A 20,682-nucleotide genomic window follows, 5' to 3' on the forward strand; every position below is an offset into this window, starting at 1 on the left:
ACCAATTAACCAATCAATTAAAACCACAATTAAATTACATAAAATAATTAACCAACAAAACAATTCAAAAACAACCCAAATGACAATTAAATCAATTAAAGACTAAACAATTAAATCAAATAAAGAACGATCAAATAATTTAATCAATTAAACCTAAACACATATCCACATAAACACATAAAACACTTAAAATAAATAGTAAAACACTAGAAGGCTGTTTTGAGTGATTAGGTTTGTCCTCCTTGCTAGGAGAGTGATTACGGTTGCTACATTGATGAAAATATTGTGTTTTGGGAGGCCTAAGGGCATTTTTATATAGAAAAACTACTCGTTGGGCACGAAATGGAAAATATGAAAAAATTGGAGGTGATTTCTGGAGTTGCCAGACGTGGAAGGACAAATATGAAAACTATAGGGTATCACACATGTGCTATGAAGCATGGACAAAGACACGATAAAAATACGCTATGGATAGAATACGACAAATCTATAAAAATAAAAAAATAAAAAAAAAAAAAAAAAAAAAAGGATACGGGCACGAGATAGGACAATTTTATATATATTACATTAATTAAAATACATTTTTTTTTTTTATCAATTTCCTATATTAATATTATGAATTTAAATGCAATAATTAACAGTCATATATAAAGAAGATAGGGCTAGTTTGGTGTGCAAGAATGAAATAGAGTGGGAATGGAATGAAACTGAGAATGGAACAGGAATGAGAATGGAATGGAATGAAGCTGGGTTTGGTTGTGTTGTGGTCTTGTATATATGTTCTACCATTGAGAAAGGAGGAGATGATGATGGCGACGAAGCAAGACGGTTGGATTATGGAGAAAAGTATAACAGATCTGATATTGGGGACGAAGATTGTAGCAATGTTAAAGGAGTTGAAGATGTGATCCAGACTTCCAAGGTCTCTGATCTCAACGGTGTTTCTGGATTGTCCGATCGCTTCCTGGCCTCCTTTGTCGTCGCCATGGTTCTAAGTCGTGGAAGGAACTCCAATGTCGATGGATTGGAAAAGAATAGAGATGGTTTTAGAAAATAGATGATGACCAAGTCCGATCGCTTCCTGGCCACCTTTGTCATTATCGTGGTTCTCAGTCGTGGAAGGAACTCCAATGTTAATGGGTTGAAAGAGAACAGAGATGGATTTAGAAAAGAGATGATGAACAGGTTTTTTGGTCATAATTTTTTTAATCCTATTCCATGCGGGAATGGAATGACCATTCCATTGATCAAGAGAATGAATGATTTTGGTGGAATGATCATTCACAGAGAATGGTGAAGAATGATGATTCCATCTTTAAAAGCCCACACCAAACACAAGAATGAAAAGAAAAGTATTTTATTCCCTCTCATTTGATTCCATTCACCCATACCAAACATGCCCTAGGTAAATAAAACACAAGATTTCATTTCACAACACATTAAATATCAAATAAACTTAAAGCCTTAAAATTAGGGGGAAAAAAAATAGCTGATTTGCATAATTTAAAAAAAAAAAAAAAAAAAAAAAAAAAAAAAAAAAAAAAAAAAGAAGAAGAAGAAGAAGAAGAAAACCTCTTTGAAAAGTATCATCGGCGTATCCCAACCGAATCCAAAAAGTATTCCAGCATATCCTTAGTGTTTCCCAACCGTATCTGAAAATTAAAAATTTATTTTAAAAAATTGAATACTTCTCCGGAGTATCGGATACGTGTCTGGATGTATCCTAAGCGTATCAAGACTGAAAACGTGGTCGATACCACCACGGCACTTTCGGAAAAGTATCCGTGCTTCCTTGCACATGTGCTATGCAGTGCCCACTAACGTCATCGCGATGACTTCACTCTTTGTGGGAAAAGTTCAAAATTAGGATTTGGAAGGGTCACAATGGTCCCCAAGTTGTGTCTAGATTGTTCCTTTGAAGGTGAAATGTGACTGCTTTGTCCCTACGCGGAGGGGCTTGCTAATTGACTACTTGGAGTGGGATTAAATCCCTTCGGGTACTCTTAAGATTTTTGGATGCTCCAGACGCAATAACGGATTTGTCAACAATTAGATCCTTGTAATTTTATTGGGGGGCAAAATGGGATGTTAACAAAACCGACATGATACTATCTCCGTCCCAAATCACGGTTCTCAAAACAGGACACTTAATTTGAAACAAAAAGAGTACATTCTTTTAGATAAAATGCCCAAATTCTATCACTAAATGCAAACAATATTCTTGATAATGTACTTGGGATGAAACATCACCGTTAAAAGAATGTAACATGTTAGTTTTGTTACAATAGTTGTAAGATAATAATAATACTATCCGGATCAAATGCCCCTTATTTATTTATTTATTTATTTATTTATTTTCATGTGAAAGAATTTTTGTCCAAAGCTCGTAAAAATTTAGGACATTAGGGTTGCCATCTCTAAATAGTTATTGAAACTGATCTCAAGGGTTTTATTATATGCATGTAACTAGAATGGTGGTAGATGTAATAATTCAAAACACAAGGGAGATAAGTGTAATTTATTCTGGTAATGGATAAGAATACATTCAAATGAAACATCTCAAATAAAATTCAAATCCATTCCAACTCAAATTTGTGATGGATTTTTATGTTTTTTTTGTCTTAGTTGGTACTACACACGCATGCCACCGCTAAGATTCGATTTGACCTTTCTTTGGCAAATAGGGGTTTGATATCGTTAAGCCACAAGCCTGTTAGTGTGATAGATCTTTTAACAGAGATCTATATTGGCTTTGAATTTGGATGCATAGTTAAAATCCTAACCCTTTAAAATATGAATAATTTCTAAAAAATTGGAATTATACATGTTTTATGTCAAAATGATAGAGTCAAAATCAACTTTTCCAATATAATGGAATTTTATAAATGTACGTCTTGATTACCAAATTGTCCTTCTTCTCTGTTCACGTACCATTTCTCTCTCTTTTATCTCTCTTTCAGGAAAACAATTATACCATTAACAGAGCTAAATGTCACGGGCCTAGAGATTTGGCACAGCGGCACGGCCCGTGCGGCACCAAGGCGTTGCTTCAGCTCGCGCAAGCGCCCTGGTCAGCCACCACGACCTGCCCTCCCGAAGATACATGCTGACTGATTTCGGCCTGCCATGGCCTCGTCAGGGGAACGGCACCAGCTCCCGACTAGTTTGCGCAGGGATGGCCAACTCCCTTCTTCATAGTCAAGTCCACAACTAGCGACAAGCACCTCGAACTGAACCGAGTCGACCTGCCTGAACTCTGAAGAGGTAGTATCCTGTGGTCCTGCACGCCCCTTCCTTGGAACCATTCCCAGTCAATAAATGTTCTTAGCCAACCAGCATGCGTGTCTTCTATGCTCATGCGTCGTTAGGAATCGGATCGTGACATTCTCCCCCACCCAAATCCTGCGACGCCCTCGTCGCAGTGCGGCGCTGACTCCGCTGCGTCCAACATTCCAAAGTCTCTCTCCTCCAAGTGGTATGCTCGCCTGCCCACCATCGCTTCCTTGTATAACCCCTGGCTGCACTCGCCCAATGATAGGGTTTCGGGCTAAAGGGACGCCCACTTCTTCGGGACGCAACCCCACGTTATGCCGCCTCCGCGACACCCCGAGCAAACAAGCGCCCTCCGACTGACTTGATACCCGCCCTTCACAACGGTTTGCACACCTCTTGAACTTGCAAGAACTTTGGTGCGCGCGGCCCTCCGGCCATCCGATGCGCGCGGCCCTCCGGCTTCAAAGGACGCGTCTTCATGGGGAGATGGAGGCTCTCCTCCAACAGCGTTGATTGCCCAGCGACGCTTTAGTGCACCGTCTTCATTCTCAAGACCCCCGGATCGACAAGGGGGCACACCTCTGTGCTTTTCCTCAAGTCCTGCTTTGATACCATTTGTCACGGGCCTAGAGATTTGGCGCAGCGGCACGGCCCGTGCGGCACCAAGGCGTTGCTTCAGCTCACGCAAGCGCCCTGGTCAGCCACCACGACCTGCCCTCCCGAGGATACATGCTGACTGGTTTCGGCCTACCATGGCCTTGTCAGGGGAACGGCTCCAGCTCCCGACCAGTTTGTGCAGGGATGGCCAACTCCCTTCTTCATAGTCAAGTCCACGACTAGCGACAAGCACCTCGAACTGAACCGAGTCGACCTGCCTGAACTCTGAAGAGGTAGCATCCTGTGGTCCTGCACGCCCCTTCCCTGGAACCATTCCCAGTCAATAAATGTTCTTAGCCAACCAGCATGCGTGTCTTCTATGCTCATGGCGTCGTTAGGAATCGGATCGTGACATAAAGGTAAGTACAGTCCCTCAAGAGTCCTCCTAGCTCCTGCGGATTGTCCTTTCTCATCATCGTCACTACTAGTTCAGAGCTTCATCAATTTCAGTTGCCCCTCCTAGATAGGATCCCAATGGGATCGAGAAGGTCCACAAGTGCGCCGACGACTGCTCCGGTGGTTGTGGGTGTATGTGTATATAAATTAGAAGGCGTAACTATATTGTGAGAGAGACTCTGATTCAATAAATATTTGTAAGTTATTGAAATAATATATTGGATACCAATCAAATGGAATTAATTGAATGTTTGCATTTATTACATATATGTGGATACAATTGGGTCTTTGAGGAAGGCAACATCAATCAAATTTTATTACTTATGCAAAATATATACACATGTATATATATGTGTGTGTGTGTACATGTATATATATGTGTGTGTGTACATGTTTTATATATTTATGGTCTTTAGTGGTGGTGGCTGGAGACTATGGTGGAGAGAAAAGAAAGAATCGTAAAGAGGGAAAACAGAGTGGAGAGAGCAACGGTAGAGAGATAGAAGATGAAGAGAGAGGGTGTTGTGGCGGTTGTTGGCAACGGTATTACTTTTGGAGAATATAATACTAGTTTATGTATATCTTGATAAAACAATGAACAGTTTCGAAATAAAAAGATAATGTACCATAAAAAAAAATTTCTTGGTCAAATTTTGATAAAAACTCCATCATTTAAAAAAGAGATATAATTGACTTCATCATTTTGGCACAAGTACTTCATAATTCCTTCAAAGTATATCTGCTATGAATTTCCGTGAAACCCACTCCATTTCAAGCCCAAAAAGGTGAGCGTGTACATGTTATACACGTTTGTTTTTACATCATGTATTTTTCACAAAAACAGAGGCTATTTCAGTCATTTTAAAAAATAGACCACCTGTGCTAGTTAGTAAATGCGAATCCTCCTCCATATGACTCCTTCCCATATGACCGTTATAATTCAAATTTCAAAACCATACCATCTTAACCCGTACTAAATTCTTCAACTTCAAGAAAGCGACCACCAAGCAGCCACACAGAGAGAGAGAATTGTCGGTCCAAAAATCCAAGAAACCATGAAAACAATAGTTGTATCAGCATCAACAACATCATCCTCTGTAAAATCAAGCACCACCATCAACACCAACATGGAAGACGATCAATCTGGAACCCCCCGAGACAGCTGTTACTTCCCGGGATGCCGAAAAGACGCCAATTGCAACTGCGACATCTGCTTGGCCAGCATCAACGCCACACTCGACCTCATGCCCAAGAGCATCCAGAGAAGCTCTCACACCAACCGCTCTGCTTCCAAACCCCCAGTTCCCCGGAGCCCCGTTTCGTTCAGTCCGTCCACTACTACGTCGACGCCGCCTGGACCGCCGGGTATCCACCGCCGGGCCATGGTGTCTCCGCCACTTAATTCCACGGCAAGAACGAGTTTTCACGAGAAGATGAAGAGAGAGAAGAGAGAGATGGGATTCGGGTCTTTGCTGATGAGATTGATTGTGGGGCTGAGCTTGATTTTGGCGGCCGAACATGGGTGTTCTTGGGTGGTTTCGGAGTTTTTGCAGCCCCAATTGTCGCCGGATATGGTGAGGAATGTGGGTGAGAAATCATGGGTTTTTCAAGATTTGAATCAAAGATTGGAATTCTTGAAGAAAGAACTACAGGGTGTGGTTGAAGGGGAGGTTTCAAGCTGTAGATCAATTGATTCTTTTTGGGAAATCAATAAGGTGCTTTTATTTAAACCCTTTTTTTTTTTTTTTTTTTTTTTGATAAGTAGTACTCTTATTTTAACCTGGATTGATTACTTGCTTTTAAATTTTTGTAGCCATCTTTTTTTTTTTTTTTTTCAGATTAATTATTAACAAATATATATATGTGTGTGTGTGTGTGTGTGTGTGTGTGGATTTGTAGGATGGTTTGCTCCTAAATTCGCAGTGTACATTATACAAATCTGCAGTGGAGGAGGTGAGCATTTGGGGATGGCCTCTGCAGACTGCAGGATTGCTCACAGCTGAATTCTCTTCAAGATCATTCACTATCTTAACAGGAAGAATTACAGAGGTAAAAACACTAAATTTGTGTCTTCTGATTAATCCAACTAGTTGATTAAGTTCAGCTAATCAATGGTGTTTTTTTTTTTTGAATAAAAAAATAAAATATATCATATTTAATATGGTTAAGCTCATTTCATGTACTGTCTTGCTTAAATTGATGGTTTTGATTTGACAGTGGTCTAAATTTGTGTTCCTGGTTAATCCAACGAGTTGATTAAGTTCAGCTGATCAATGGGTTTTTTTTTTTTTTTTTAATAAATTATATCATATGTAATATGGTTAAGCTCATTTCATGTACTGTCTTGCTTTAATTGATGGTTTTGATTTGATAGTGGTCTAAATTTGTGTGTTCTGCTTAATCCAACTAGTTGATCAAGTTCAGCTGATCATTGGTTTTTTTTTTTTTTAATAAAATATATCATATGTAATATGGTTAAGGTCATTTCATGTATTGTCTTGCTTAAATTGATGGTTTTGATTTGACAGTGGTCTAAATTTGTTTCTTTTGATTAATCCAACTAGTTGATTAAGTTCAGCTGATCAATGGTTTTTAAAAAATAAAATAAAATAAAATATATCATATTAAATATGGTGTTAAGCTCATTTCATGGACTGTCTTGCTTAATTGATGGTTTTGATTTGACAGTGGGCTAAATTTGTGTCTTCTGATTAATCCAACTAGTTGATTAAGTTCAGCTCATCAATGGTGTGTTCTTTTTTTTTTTTTTTTTTTTTTTTTTTTTTTTTTTTTAATAAAATATATCATGTGTGATATGGTTAAGCTCATTTCATGCACGGTCTTGCTTAAATTGCTGGTTTTGATTTGGCAGTGGTCTGAAGGGAAGGTCCGATATTCGGTCCGAAGGGGGAACAGTTCTTGGGCACAAGGAAGATGGAGTGCATCTGTTGTGCAGTTGAATCCTAACACATGGGTGCTCGAATATCGGCGCAGTTCGATAATGGAGAATTCAAGATTGGTTTCAGCAGCACTGGAGTTTGTCAAGTGCAGGTTGTCAAGAGAGTTCAAGAAATTAAAGCAGGAGTTCTGGCTCTTGTCTGCTTTTGGGGGAAGCAGCAGCCAGTACAGTGATTTTTCAGATGACACTATCAGAATCCCAACTTGAAGAACATCCCGTCCATGGATTGATGTTCAGTTTTTTCTTTCTTCACCTTCTCTTAGGAATATATGTAATTCTCATTCCTTGTGAGAAGTTTCTGATACTATTTTTTAACTGGTGCGTACTATAGTGTAGCTCTAAAGTTTCTGATACTAATGTTGGTTTTGAATTGTTAAGACTGAATTAATTGTACATGTTGATTTGAATTGATGTAGCAATTCATTGATGAGTTTTGTTGTGCTCTTGCTGTGGCTTTGTGCAGCTAAGCAAATTCTGAATCTGCCCCAACTAATAGAGTTACTAATAAGCAGCTTTTGTTTGTGCGCGCCTGTGTGTATGACTCGGACAATTGGCGAATTATAAGGTATTACCCAACATTATTCAGTGACCTAGTTGGTATAAAGCGTCCAACTCCCCCGAGTGGGTGTGCGAGCTCATGTTCGAGTCCACCTCCCCCTAATTTGACAGGAAAAACGAAAAAATTGGGGAATTCTAACTGTGATTGAATAAATTAAATACTCCTTACAAGAATAGATGCAATCAATCCCTGTGATGCTAGCTGAAACATAGTCTATTTGTTGTGTGCGTCTGTGTGTGTAGATGTCATTTTTGAGCTAGTCCTGCTGCTACATAATGGCTTAGTGTTTTTGGCTCTGTTTGATGGAAAAACTTGAGGGAATTACTTGCATAGTATTAATTAATGAAACATGTGTCTCCACAATCCACTGAGGAAAAATTGCACTAAAATAATAGTAAGTCCTGTTCGACTTTTCAATCTAGCATAGTACAGACAAGGCCATCACGCAATGTATTCTGTGATGTATGACAACTTTGGACTACTGGCACACGCCGTTTACATGAATGTTACAACATACAAGTAAATGCTTAAAAGGCATAATATGCCACTCAACTACAAAATTTGATACAAACAGCCAATGGATACAGATTAGTGAATGCGGATTCTTGTCACGGTTCATTTTCTAAACCGAAATGTTCCTTTAGAATATCTTTGGGAGTTTTTCCAAATCCCTTCGCCACTTTTTCCATATCCTTGAGTTTCACGACCTCACGTTTTATCTGATTCACCCTTTTCAGGACCACATCAAGTAAGGAATCCGGGTCAGCTGATGATGTGCGGCTGGAAAGTTCAGATCTCTCCTTTTCGAGCTGCTGATACAGATTTAGAAGATATTTTTTTTGGGCACAAAGCCTTTCCTCTGCAATTTTATATTCGGACTGCTGGGACTTTCTCAGTGCATGAAGAACGCAATCAACCTCATCCTCCAGTAGTAGAGATTCCATTTGATGGTCAAAATTTCCAGATAAAATCTGTGGAGAGCCATTTCTGAGATCTAGAGGTTCCTTGTAATCTGTGAATCTCTGTGCATCATTTCCATGAGGAGACACCCCACCTGTTATCAAATGAAATTACTAATGCAAAACCAAGGCTTTGAAAGAAATACTGTGTTTAAATGATGACCTGTGAGATTTATCCAAAGGTACCAAGACAAAAAGGAAATTAAAACAAAAATCATTAGTAAATACTGTAATAGTCTTTGGAAAGAGTTGGCTACCGTAGTGTGAAAGCCGTCAAAGTTTGGTGAGAGAAAAAAGAATGATATATGAGAGAGATTTAAAAGACCATGTTGAATGTATTACTTGAATTTCTTTTACATTATTTGGTCTGCATTCATGAATGGGATTCTTTGATGACTATAATTACTGAGTAACATGAAAATTTTTGAGACTCAAATCATTATAATTAATTATTTAGTTCACTTTTACTTACAAGGAACTAAGTTGAAGTTCTTCTAGTGCTTGAAAAGTGAATTAATTTTTTTGAGACTTTCTATATTGATAAACTAAAATACTTTGATTCATATTAGTTGTGAAGTCGTGTGTTGCGGTCAGAGAGGATTTATATTATTCAATGATTTGACAATAAAAAAAAATTATTTCTCTCCTTAATTCTCTTTATCTTTTTGTCTAATCTGTAACAAACAAGGGGAGAAGTGGTTTATTATATTGGATGTTATATTAAGGAGAGATGTGAGAGATATTAGATATGTTTTGAGCCTTATTATATTATAAAGCCTCGATGTTTGTGCTTAATACTTTATTTTTTAGCTTTATATATCAAGTTTTTATTTATTTTGATGGAAAGTACTATGATTTGGTATGTGTGTTCTGTTAGTTATGCAGATTTTAGAAGCTTAATATGAAGTAATCAAGACAAAGTGATTGGGTAGATTTTGAGTTGTTTTATTCCTTTCTATGTACAAGTAAGGCTGATTGCCAATTGGGTTTTCGGTTGAATCAGTCTTTTTTACGTATGTTCTGTTTTAAGTTTTGTTTGAATTGTCAAAGGAGGAGATTATAAGGTATATGATTCATGTTTTGGCAATTTCCTACTCAAAACTTTGGTTGTAATGTGTGGAAGTGTCTTTGAGTCATATGAGTACAACCATCGAAGACAAGGCAAAAAAAGAATTGGAAAGAACGTGGTGATAAAGCTGTATTCCCAATCACATATCTAGGGCACAAGTAAATCGACCTTAGAAAGACCTTACTTAACCTAAATTGATCATGAAAGGCTCTATATTTTGTTTTTAATGAGTTTTTGCAAAATGACTTTTCAAAAACAATGGATTTCAGCTCATCTAAAAATTGAATAATAACTGAAATACAGTAGGTGCCGTGTAACTTCCAGATAGCATCGACAAGATGGTCGATTGATCGATGATTTTTGTAGAAAATTGTTTTTAAATCCAGTATGCCTTGACCGATAGGCCAATTGATTGAAGCTCATCCAATGGTGCTCGATCAAAGTCTCAATAGATCAAACCCTTCAGACCTATATTTTTGGAAACACTGTCAAAACATAATTCTACAAGAATTAAACTTACTAAATCGTAGGGCTACCTATATTGACTATAAATATGGTCAGTCTAGGTAATGATTTGAAGCCTTTAATCATTTAAATAGAGAAAATCCTTAAGCGAAAAAAGAATTTTCAATGAATTGTCATCAAGTGTTTATCAATAGAGGCATGCATCATGTCTATGAAACAATTTAGATCAACCAATCAGAATGCTGAGCAGAAGAGTGTACAAACATTAGAGAAGCAGATTCGCAAGGAGCGCGAACAGAAAACCTAAAGACTTGACCGATCAAATCTCTGAGAAGAAGAATGTACAACCGTTAGAGAATCGGATTCGTGAGGAGCGCAAACAGAAGACTTGAATGAAAAGTTTGATGCCAGTCTGTGTCAAGAACTAACTATGGGCTCTAGGGTACGAGATCTGTTAACTAAGTTGTAACTTTTTCCTCCTGATTGGACTAAGTCCCATGGTTTTTCCCTGTTTAGGATTTTTCACATAAAAATATTGGCTCTGCTCTTATTTACTTTTTAAGGAGGCATGATTGTGAATGCATTGAATGAATTTGAAACCTAATGGATGTAAACAATAATTCAAATTAAAATCATCATAACTAACTAAGGCCCTATTTGGCAACCACTTCTGCTTCGTGCTTTTTTGCTTCAGACAGTGTATTGCAGCGTAGCAAAACACGGAAGCGTGTTTGGCAATGTTTGCTGCGATTTGAATACTACTGAAACGTTTCCTCAAAAGAGGCCAAAACCGGAAGCACCAAATAGGTGTTTCCAGTTGCTTCCATAGTGTAGCAAAAGCACTATAGCAATGAATTGTACCCAAATACAATAAAATAATAATTATAATTATAATAATAATAATATCTTAAAATACCAATTTTTTTTTTTTTTTTTTTTTTTGATTAGTAATAATTGAATAAAAGGCGTTCAAAAGGAGAACGCGTCCCTTATACAAAAGTGGAACCGAGATCTAAGGACCCAAAGAATCCAAAACAATCATTAAGTCATCAGAAGAAGAGCAAGAACTCCTCTACACGTAACTAAAAATAGAGCAAATAATATGAAGTTTCAGCGTCGTCATGGACGACTTCCCTTCGAACATTCTGTTATTCCTCTCCTTCCAAATGCACCACCACACGCAATGTGGAACTGTCCTCCAATAGTCGCGTACACTGCTTCTCACAAGACATCCCCTCCATGCATTAATCAGTCCCTTAGATGATCGGGGCATTACCCAGAGCATACCAAATAAGCCGAATATAAGGTTCCAGCCATTTTAAAATACATTTTTAATTAGCCATTTTATTTTTCAAACTTGCAACACTTTTTACCAAACATGTTTTCATATTTTTGCTTCCAAAATTCTTACAACAAATATAACATTACCAAACATGCTTCCGAATAGTATTGAACACACTCCAAAGAAGAAAAGTTATTTCTGCTTCGGGTCAAAACAAAAGCACGAAGCAAAAGGGTTGCCAAACAGGCCCTGAAATTTGAACAAGGATTAATGGTAATTCAAAAAGTTAGTTGCTTGCAAAATAATATCCATAAAACCTACACACTCCCCTCTAGGTCTTAGTCTGCTCACACAATATTAGAGCCTTGGGGTACTGATCTCTTGCACCAACAATTGGTATCAGAGCATATCGACTATAGAATCAATAGAAAGGAGCAACAAATTAAGGAAATCTTCCTATTAAAAATGGAAGATGGAGAACAACGAGTGAAAATGATTGGAGAGCCCTAATCATTGATTTACTAATAAACTCAACCTCAAAGTGCAGGCAAAATGTTAAAAGCACTAAGCCATCAAATACATCTTGTTAGATGAAGTGTTCTATCAGAAAAGCATGGCTGATTTGCTTTTGAAACGCATCAGGAAATTAGAAGCCGTGAAAGTGATGGTTCAGTTGAATGAAGAGTTTTGTGGAGCCCACCAAGCAGGGACCAAAATGAAATGATTAATTAGGCGGTACACTTATTCTTGGCCTGAAAATGTTGAAAGATTGCACGATTTACGCAAAAAGGGTGCCTAACTTATCAAAGATGCACGGACAGGTTCAAAGGGTCCCTGCCATAGAGTTATATTCAATTGATAAACCACAATCACATAGAGGATGGGTCATGGATCTAACTGGCAAACCTTTTCTCTAAGAAGCACAGATACTTCTATGGAGGTGCCAATGTCCGTGCCAGACACCATTCGGGACACTAACACAGGACTTGTCCGACACTTCATGGACATGTTCATAATTTGAAAATAATTTATATTATTTTAAACACTTGGCCGACACATCTAGGATACTTGATCATCACATTCCAGACAAACAATCAAAACATCACACTCTGTTCATTTTATATAAAACTGTTAGCATTTATGATACCACGATTTATGGTATAACTTACCATAATAGCCGAGATATGATAGGCCCAAATCATGGGATGTGATTTACCATATTATCTGTGAGATATGATAGCCACTAATCATGTATTTGACTTTATTTACGCATATGTCTAGGCATAGAATATGCAATGATTTGATTTTTGTTTCTTTTCTTGTAATATGAGCATGTGCTCATTTTATCTATAAATACTAGAACTGTGAATGGGTAATTCACCTCATTCAAGCCTTTACGCAATTCTCTCTTTTCTCTTCTTTTTATATTTCTACTTGGTATCAAAGCCAACACCTTTCCACACCTTTCAGCAGCCTTGCTACTTGTGCGACAGCTACTTGGGCTGTTTGTGACATCGTGTGACGTTGCCTACACATGTTTTTCTGTGTTGCTGTTTTATGATCGAAAACAGGTATTTTTAAGTTTTACAATTTCTTTTTCACTCTTCTAGGGTTGGGTAAATTGGGATAGTTGGTTTCCAACACCTAGAAGGGCTTGGGTAAAAAAAAAATTAGTTTACAAAGAGGTTCCGAATATTAAGAAGGAGGCTGTCTGGCTATATGTAAGCGGGCAGCGCTCCTTAAAAAAAGGTATGTATTTGGATTTTTTGGGAATGGTCTGAGGAGACATTGTTTATGATCTGAGGAAACCCTTTGATTTATTAACAGAATTTGTGGTGTTTTTGGAGTTCTTTTTATTGTCGTGTGACAGATTATGGCAGATTCAGGGTCCTCGACTGTTAATTCTCTTGGCTCACGTTCTGTGGGTGGTGGTGCCATTTTTCCCACCAACTCATCAGAAAATCCAGGACTTCAAATCACCACAGTGAAGTTGGATGGTTCCAACTATTTGATTTGAGCACAGTCTGCCAAGATGTTCGTTGGTGGCAAAGGCAAGATTGGCTATATTATTGGTTCTGAGAAAGAGCCAGCTGAGTCAGAGAAGGCATATCCACAGTGGTTTGCAGATAACGCTATAGTTATGTCTTGGCTAGTCAATTCGATGTAACCAAACATAGCTGTTGGCTATATGTTTATGAAGACTGCTAAGCAGATTTGGGATTCAGTTCAACGCACTTATTCTCAGAGACAGAATAATGCACGAATTTTCCAGCTGGGGCGAGATATCACCAGGATTTCTCAGGGTGACTTGACAGTTTCAGGTTACATCGCCAAGCTTCGTGCTATTTGGGAGGAGACGTCATATTATGATTCCTTCCACTCTTGGAAGGATCCAGATGATGCAGTTTTATATGCAGGAATTGTGGAGAAGAATCGAGTGTTTCAGTTTCTTGCCGGGTTGAACAACGAGTTTGAGTATGCTCGTGTTCATTTATTGGGCTTATCTTCATTCCCTACTCTTGAGGATGCATATTCCTATGTGTTGTCAGATGAGAGCCGCCGGACTCATCCATTAGGTGTTGCTTCTGTTGATCATTTTGCTATGGCAGTTCGGATTCCCAACCTTTCAAGAACTTTACCATCCCAGTCAGTTCAGAGCACTACCACCGGTCCTCCTCTGGGACGACAACGTGGACGGTGTGACCATTGCGGAAAAATTGGTCACATCAAATCTCGTTGTTATGCTCTACATGGACGTCCACCGCAACAGAAACAACAGTCTCGATCCTCTGCACATTTTGTTACACAACCAGTCTCGTTGTCAACTCCTGACAACCCTGCCTCTACATCTTCTGCCACAGTTACCTTGACTCAAGCTGATTTGGACAAGTTCAAGCAATTCTTCAACCAAATGGAGGCATCATCTCAGCCAACCTCCACTTATGCCCACTCAGGTACTATTGCGTCTGCACATAGCATATCTACATCTTCAACACCATGGATCATTGATTCTGGTGCTTCAGACAATATGACTGGTATGTCCTCACTTTTCCAATCTTATAGTATCTGCTCTGGCCAACGCAAGGTCCGCCTTGCGGATGACTCTCTATCTTCCATTGCTGGGAAGGGTCACATATCAGTTACTCCTTCATTAACTTTGTCAAATACACTTCATGTTCCAAAGTTGACTACAAATCTTATTTCTGTTAGTAGCGTTACCAAACAATAAAATTGTAGTGTAACGTTCTTTCCCTCTCATTGTATTTTTCAGGATCTGGTGTCGAAACGGACAATTGGCAGTGGGCGTGAAGTGGACGGTTTATACCTGTTGGATACTCCTTTGTCACCGCAAGCACATTCAGCTTCATTTTCTAATATTGTTTCATCTAATAAAGCCCAGCTTATGCGTAGGCACATGCGTTTAGGACATATTTCTTTTGGTTATTTGAAACATTTATTTCCTTCCTTATTTTGTAATGTGACAGTGTCAGATTTATCCTGTGAAACATGTCATATGGCTAAACATGTTCGTTCTAATTATCCTGCTAGTAGTAATAAATCTGCTTTAACACCTTTTGATCTTGTTCATTCAGATGTGTGGAGTCCTTGCCCAGTTACTTCTAGTCTTGGATTTCGATATTTCGTGTTGTTCATTGATGATCATAGTCGTGTTACTTGGGTTTATCTTATGAAAACCAAAAATGAGGTATACACCATTTTTAAAAATTTTATGACAATGGTTCAGACTCAATTTGGTCGTACCATTAAAAAATTCCGATCTGACCAGGGTACAGAGTACACTTATGGGGAGGTACAACGGTTATGTACAGAATTTGGGATTGCGCATCAGCTGGCTAATGTTAAAACTCCTCAACAGAATGGTCATTCTGAGAGAAAGAATTGCCACATCCTTAACTTAGCCAGAGCAATCTGCATTGGCATGAATGTTCCCCAGTCATTTTGGGGAGATGCAGTTCTTACCGCTGTTTACATCGTTAATAGGACTCCTTCTAGGATTCTTAACTTTGCAGCCCCACTCTCAATCTTACATCCCAATTCATCTCTATTTTTTATTCCTCCACGAGTCTTCGGGTGTGTGTGCTTTGTTCAGCAGTTGGAGCAAACTCGTACAAAGCTTGACCCCAAGGCTTTGAAGTGTGTGTTTTTGGGCTATTCTCACTCTCAAAAAGGTTATAGGTGTTACCATCCTCCCAGTCGTCGGCGGTTTATATCCATGGATGTTTCTTTCTTTGAGCATACACCATACTATAGTGGTTCAGTTGGTTCTCAGAGTGAATGGTTCCCATTGAATATAATGGATGATCACCTTCTTCCGTCTTCAACTCCTCTACCATTACCTGTTTCTTCTTCTATAATTCCTCCTTGTGATAACCCTCCAGCAGGGGAAATTGTTCCTTTTTCACAAGTTTATAATCGGAGACAACAGGTACAAGCTTCTACTCCCACGATCGACTGCCCTGTTCCTTCGGCACCAGCTCCGCCTTCTCAAGGTATTGTTTCGCTTGATGATCGCCCCATTGCTCTTCGAAAGGATAAACGTTCTTGTACTTACCCTATTTCTAATTTTGTTTCTGATTATGCTCTCTCACCCTCCTATCAAAGTTTTCTTGTTTCTGTTGCCTCGATTCCTGTTCCTTTCAGTGTTGCAGATGCGCTAGCACAACCTCAATGGCGTGATGCTATGACAAAAGAACTACAAGCACTTGAGAAAAATCAAACTTGGGACATGGTTCCGCTTCCTATTGGACGAAAGGCTGTGGGTTGTCTTTGGGTGTTTACAGTCAAGCATAATCCAGATGGGTCAGTTGCTCGTTACAAGGTCCGATTGGTTGCCAAGGGTTATGCTCAAACTTATGGCATAGATTATCAAGAGATTTTTGCCCCTATTGCCAAGATGAATACCATCCGTGTATTATTTTCCGTTGCTGCAATTCGATCTTGGCCTCTATTTCAGTTAGATGTCAAGAATGCCTTTCTTAATGGTGATTTGCAGGAGGAGGTGTACATGGTTCCTCCTCCGGGCTTTCGTTCTCCTGCTCATTCTGGTATGGTATGTCGTCTTCGTCGTTCTTTATATGGTCTCAAGCAATCTCCTCGAGCTTGGTCTGATCGCTTTGGCACTGCTATGCTCAAGTTTAGTTTCCATCAAAGTGCAGCTGATCATACCTTGTTTTTACATCATTCAGGCGGTAAGACAGTTGCTCTCATTGTGTATGTCGATGATATTATTCTTACCGGCGATGATACTACCAGAATTAATGAGGTTAAGAGCTATCTTGGCCGTCAGTTTGAGATTAAGGATCTTGGTCCCCTACGATACTTCTTGGGCATTGAGGTGGCTCGCTCCAAGACTGGCATTTTCATCTCTCAACGCAAGTATGTTCTTGACTTGCTTTCTGCTTCTGGTCAGCTTGGCGCTCGTCCTGCTGATACTCCGATTGAGCAGAATCATCGGTTGGCTGATTCTGAGGGGGAGTTGTTGTCAAATATTGGTCAGTATCAACGACTTGTGGGGAAGCTCATCTATTTATCCATGACTCGACCTGACATTGCTTATGCCGTGAGTGTCGTGAGTCAATTCATGTACTCTCCTCGTGCCCCACACCTTGATGCAGCTATTCAAATTCTTCGCTACTTAAAAGGGTATCCAGGCCGTGGTATTTTGTTTGCTAATCATGGCCACTTACGTGTTGAGGCTTGGACAAATGCTGATTATGCAGGATCAATTTCAGATAGTAGGTCTACTTTAGGTTATTGTACCACTATTGGTGGTAACTTGGTTACTTGGCGCAGTAAGAAGCAGGATGTTGTCTCTCGATCTAGTGCAGAGGCAGAGTATAGGGCTATGGCTCTTGGAGTAGGTGAGTTGCTTTGGCTGAAAACCTTGATGACAGACGTATGCCTTCCAGTGTCGCTTTCATTCTCACTCTACTGTGACAACAAGTCTGCCATTAGCATAGCAGCAAATCCCGTTCAGCATGACAGGACTAAGCCTATAGAGGTGGACCGTCACTTTATTCGAGAGAAGATCATCTCTGGTCAAATTTGCACTCCATTTGTCACAAGCTCTCAGCAGCTTGCAGACATTCTTACAAAGAGCGTCAGCAAGATTGTGTTTGAGAATGCATTGTCCAAGTTGGGCGTTTCAGATATCCACGCACCAACTTGAGGGGGAGTGTTAGCATTTATGATACCACAATTTATGGTATAACTTACCATAATAGCCGAGATATGATAGGCCCAAATCATGGGATGTGATTTACAATATTATCTGTGAGATATGATAGCCACTAATCATGTATTTGACTTTATTTACGCATATGTCTAGGCATAGAATATGCAATGATTTGATTTTTGTTTCCTTTCTTGTAATATGAGCATGTGCTCATTTTATCTATAAATACTAGAGCTGTGAATGGGTAATTCACCTCATTCAAGCCTTTACGCAATTCTCTCTTTTCTCTTCTTTTTATATTTCTACTAAAACAAACACATGACATCCTGGAAACAGACACTTGGCAGACAGATCTCGGATACTTGGTCATCACATTTCAGGCACTCAACCAAAACATCCCACACTAGTCGTCTTATATGAAACTGTTAGAATGTATAAAAGCATATTTGTTATTTCTTAGAAGGGCATGCTGGTCATTTTCCTTGTAATAAAAATTGTTATATAAAATAAGTGAGAGAAGGCCTACTAGGTGACTCTCCTAACAATATTTTCAGATCCGATACACTGTTTCTTCTTCTTTGTAAATCCTAAAATCAACATGGTATCAGAGAGTGTCTGAGGTGTGGTTATCATTGGTGACATCATCGTCGTCGTTATTATTGGTGCTGATTGTGATCTTCGTCTAGTGATCACGTTCCCATGCGTTAGCAATGGTCTCTGTAGATTGCCATTGTTGTTGGTCTTTGTGGCTGCCTCCATGTAATGGTGGTGGTGGTTTTGTGTCTGCCATCATGAAGTGGTTGTGATTGGTTGCAGATGCCGTCGTCATTGGAGAAGAATTGCAGCGGTTAGGGTTGTCAGCATGTAACAGAATAGAGAGAGGAAAAAAGATGGGCCAAATTGATGTGACCAGACCCAACAGAATCAACCACATTTATTAACCCGAATCAGGTCAGCAACTCAATTTTTCGTCTCTCTTCCCAGCAGTTCAGTTTTCGGCCAGCAAACAAGTTCCGGCCAGTCAATTTCCGGTGAAAAATTTCCGGCCACTCAAAGTTCCTGGATTATTGATTCGGAGCATCAAACAATATGATTGGTTGCTCCCATATTTTATCTGATTTTCATCATGTCGCCCCTTCTAAAAGTGTCACTCTTGCTAATGGTTCATCATCTAAAGTTTCAAGTGTTGGAATGACTCAACTTAATTCTTCCTTATCTTTGTCATCTGTTTTACGTGTTCCTCAATTTCCCTTTAACTTGATGTCTATTAGTAAGCTTACAAATCCCTTCATCGTTCTGTTACATTTTATCCCGCTTATTGTGTTTTCCAGAATCTCAAGACAAAGAAGAAGATTGGTACAGGGCATGAAGCTGGTGGCTTATACTATTTTTACTTTGAGCCTCATCCCATGGTTTGTCATTCTTCTCTATCTCCATTTTAGTGGCACAGTCATCTTGGTCACCTATCGCTTCCAGTTTTACAACTTTAAGTCCCAAGTCTTGTTTGTATGTCGTCTTTGTCATGTGAAGCTTATCAACTTAGTAAGCATCATTGTGCGTCCTTCAAGTCTAGGATTGATAATCGTGTGTCTAGTCCTTTTCGGTTAATTCATTCAAAATAATACATAAATCTATTAATGGATTTCGTTAGGATGTTTTGAATGGAGTTATTTCAGAATCTCAAACTGCTTTCATTGGGGGTCGGCAGATCCTGGATTCAATGCTCATTGCTAGTGAGTGTGTGGATTCTAGGTTGAATAGTGGTCTTCCGGGAGTTCTGTGTAAGCATCATATTGAGAAAGCTTACGATCACGTTAGTTGGAGTTTTTGCTTTATATGATGGGGAGGCTGGGTTTTGGGGTGAAATGCATTTCGTCAGTGAGATTCTGGATGTTGGTGAATGGGGCTACGTCTGGCTTCTTTGGCAGTTCTCGGGGATTGAGACAAGGGGATCATCTTTCTCCTTTTTTGTTCACTATTGTTATGGAGGCTCTTAGCAAGTTGATGAGGAGGGCTATGGATTTGGGATTCATTAGGGGCTTCAGGGTGGGCAGAGACTCTTATGAGATAGAGGTTTCCCATTTGTTATTTGCGGATGATACATTAGTCTTATGTGATGCTGATGTGTCCCAAATAAGATATTTGAGATGTCTTTTAGTTTGCTTTCAGGCTGTTTCGGGTCTAAAAGTGATAAGGAAGAGTTCGTTAGTCCCTGTGGGGGAGGTGCATAACATTGATGAGCTTGCAGCGGTGCTTGGGTGTGGGATCTCCTCTTTCCCCATTTCTTATTTGGACTTGCCTCTGGGTTCACCGTCAAGAAGGGTGGGAGGTTGGGACCCTGTGGTTGAGAGGTATGAGAAGAGACTTGCTGAGTGGAAGAAGCAGTATCTTTCGACGGGCGGGAAGGTCACCCTCATGAAGAGCACATTGGCGAGTCTTCCCACATACTTTCTCTCTCTTTTTCAGATCCCAGCCACCATGGCTGAAAGGATTGAAAGGCTAATTGCGTAACAGCAGTTGCATAACAGTTACAATAAGCTTCAAAAGCTTTGTAGTAGGCAATTGGGTGCTGAAGCAAGAAACGGGACATGTGAAGAAATTGCAACCCAATTGGACCGGACCCTACAGAGTCATAGAAGTGGTAGGGAAAGGAGCTTACCGGCCAGCCGAAGCCGATGGGCGAGTAATCACGCGCCCATGAAATGCCAACCTATGGCCCATTTAATAAAATTACTTATTACATCTTATGTTGAAAGTATGTGGTGACCCAAGTGATAGAGAGCGTGAAATTTCTTATCTTTACATCATAAAATTTCTTATTGACTACGTCCTCTCAACATCCACGGTCTTCACTACACTAACAAATA

The 20,682-nt window shown here is 39.4% G+C and overlaps 2 protein-coding genes across 2 annotated transcripts; both read left to right on the forward strand.

Moving 5' to 3' along the window:
• Nucleotides 1-5,292: 5,292 nt before the first annotated feature.
• On the forward strand, nucleotides 5,293-7,785 carry LOC132295357 (uncharacterized). The gene is made up of 3 exons (XM_059793592.1): nucleotides 5,293-6,041; nucleotides 6,226-6,375; nucleotides 7,199-7,785. Exons 1-3 carry the CDS (start codon nucleotides 5,382-5,384, stop codon nucleotides 7,490-7,492), a joined length of 1,104 nt encoding a protein of 367 aa, XP_059649575.1. The 5' UTR covers nucleotides 5,293-5,381; the 3' UTR covers nucleotides 7,493-7,785.
• Nucleotides 7,786-19,654: 11,869 nt separating this feature from the next.
• Nucleotides 19,655-20,326, forward strand: LOC132271240 (uncharacterized). Its single transcript, XM_059772570.1, has one exon. The coding sequence runs from the start codon at nucleotides 19,655-19,657 to the stop codon at nucleotides 20,324-20,326; it is 672 nt and encodes a 223-aa protein (XP_059628553.1).
• Nucleotides 20,327-20,682: the final 356 nt, after the last annotated feature.

Source organism: Cornus florida, unplaced genomic scaffold, assembly GCF_030987335.1.
Source record: "Cornus florida cultivar Cherokee Brave unplaced genomic scaffold, ASM3098733v1 CherokeeBrave_3.0.0_Hap2_Chr01, whole genome shotgun sequence".
NCBI lineage: Eukaryota > Viridiplantae > Streptophyta > Magnoliopsida > Cornales > Cornaceae > Cornus > Cornus florida.

Excerpts from the sequence above, each read along its gene's own strand:
- LOC132295357 (XM_059793592.1), top strand. The coding sequence starts at position 5,382 with ATGAAAACAATAGTTGTATCAGCATCAACAACATCATCCTCTGTAAAA. Across the intron at positions 6,042-6,225 it reads CTTTTTGGGAAATCAATAAG|GATGGTTTGCTCCTAAATTC; the intron begins GTGCTTTTATTT and ends GTGGATTTGTAG. Across the intron at positions 6,376-7,198 it reads TAACAGGAAGAATTACAGAG|TGGTCTGAAGGGAAGGTCCG; the intron begins GTAAAAACACTA and ends TTGATTTGGCAG.
- LOC132271240 (XM_059772570.1), top strand. The coding sequence starts at position 19,655 with ATGGGGAGGCTGGGTTTTGGGGTGAAATGCATTTCGTCAGTGAGATTC.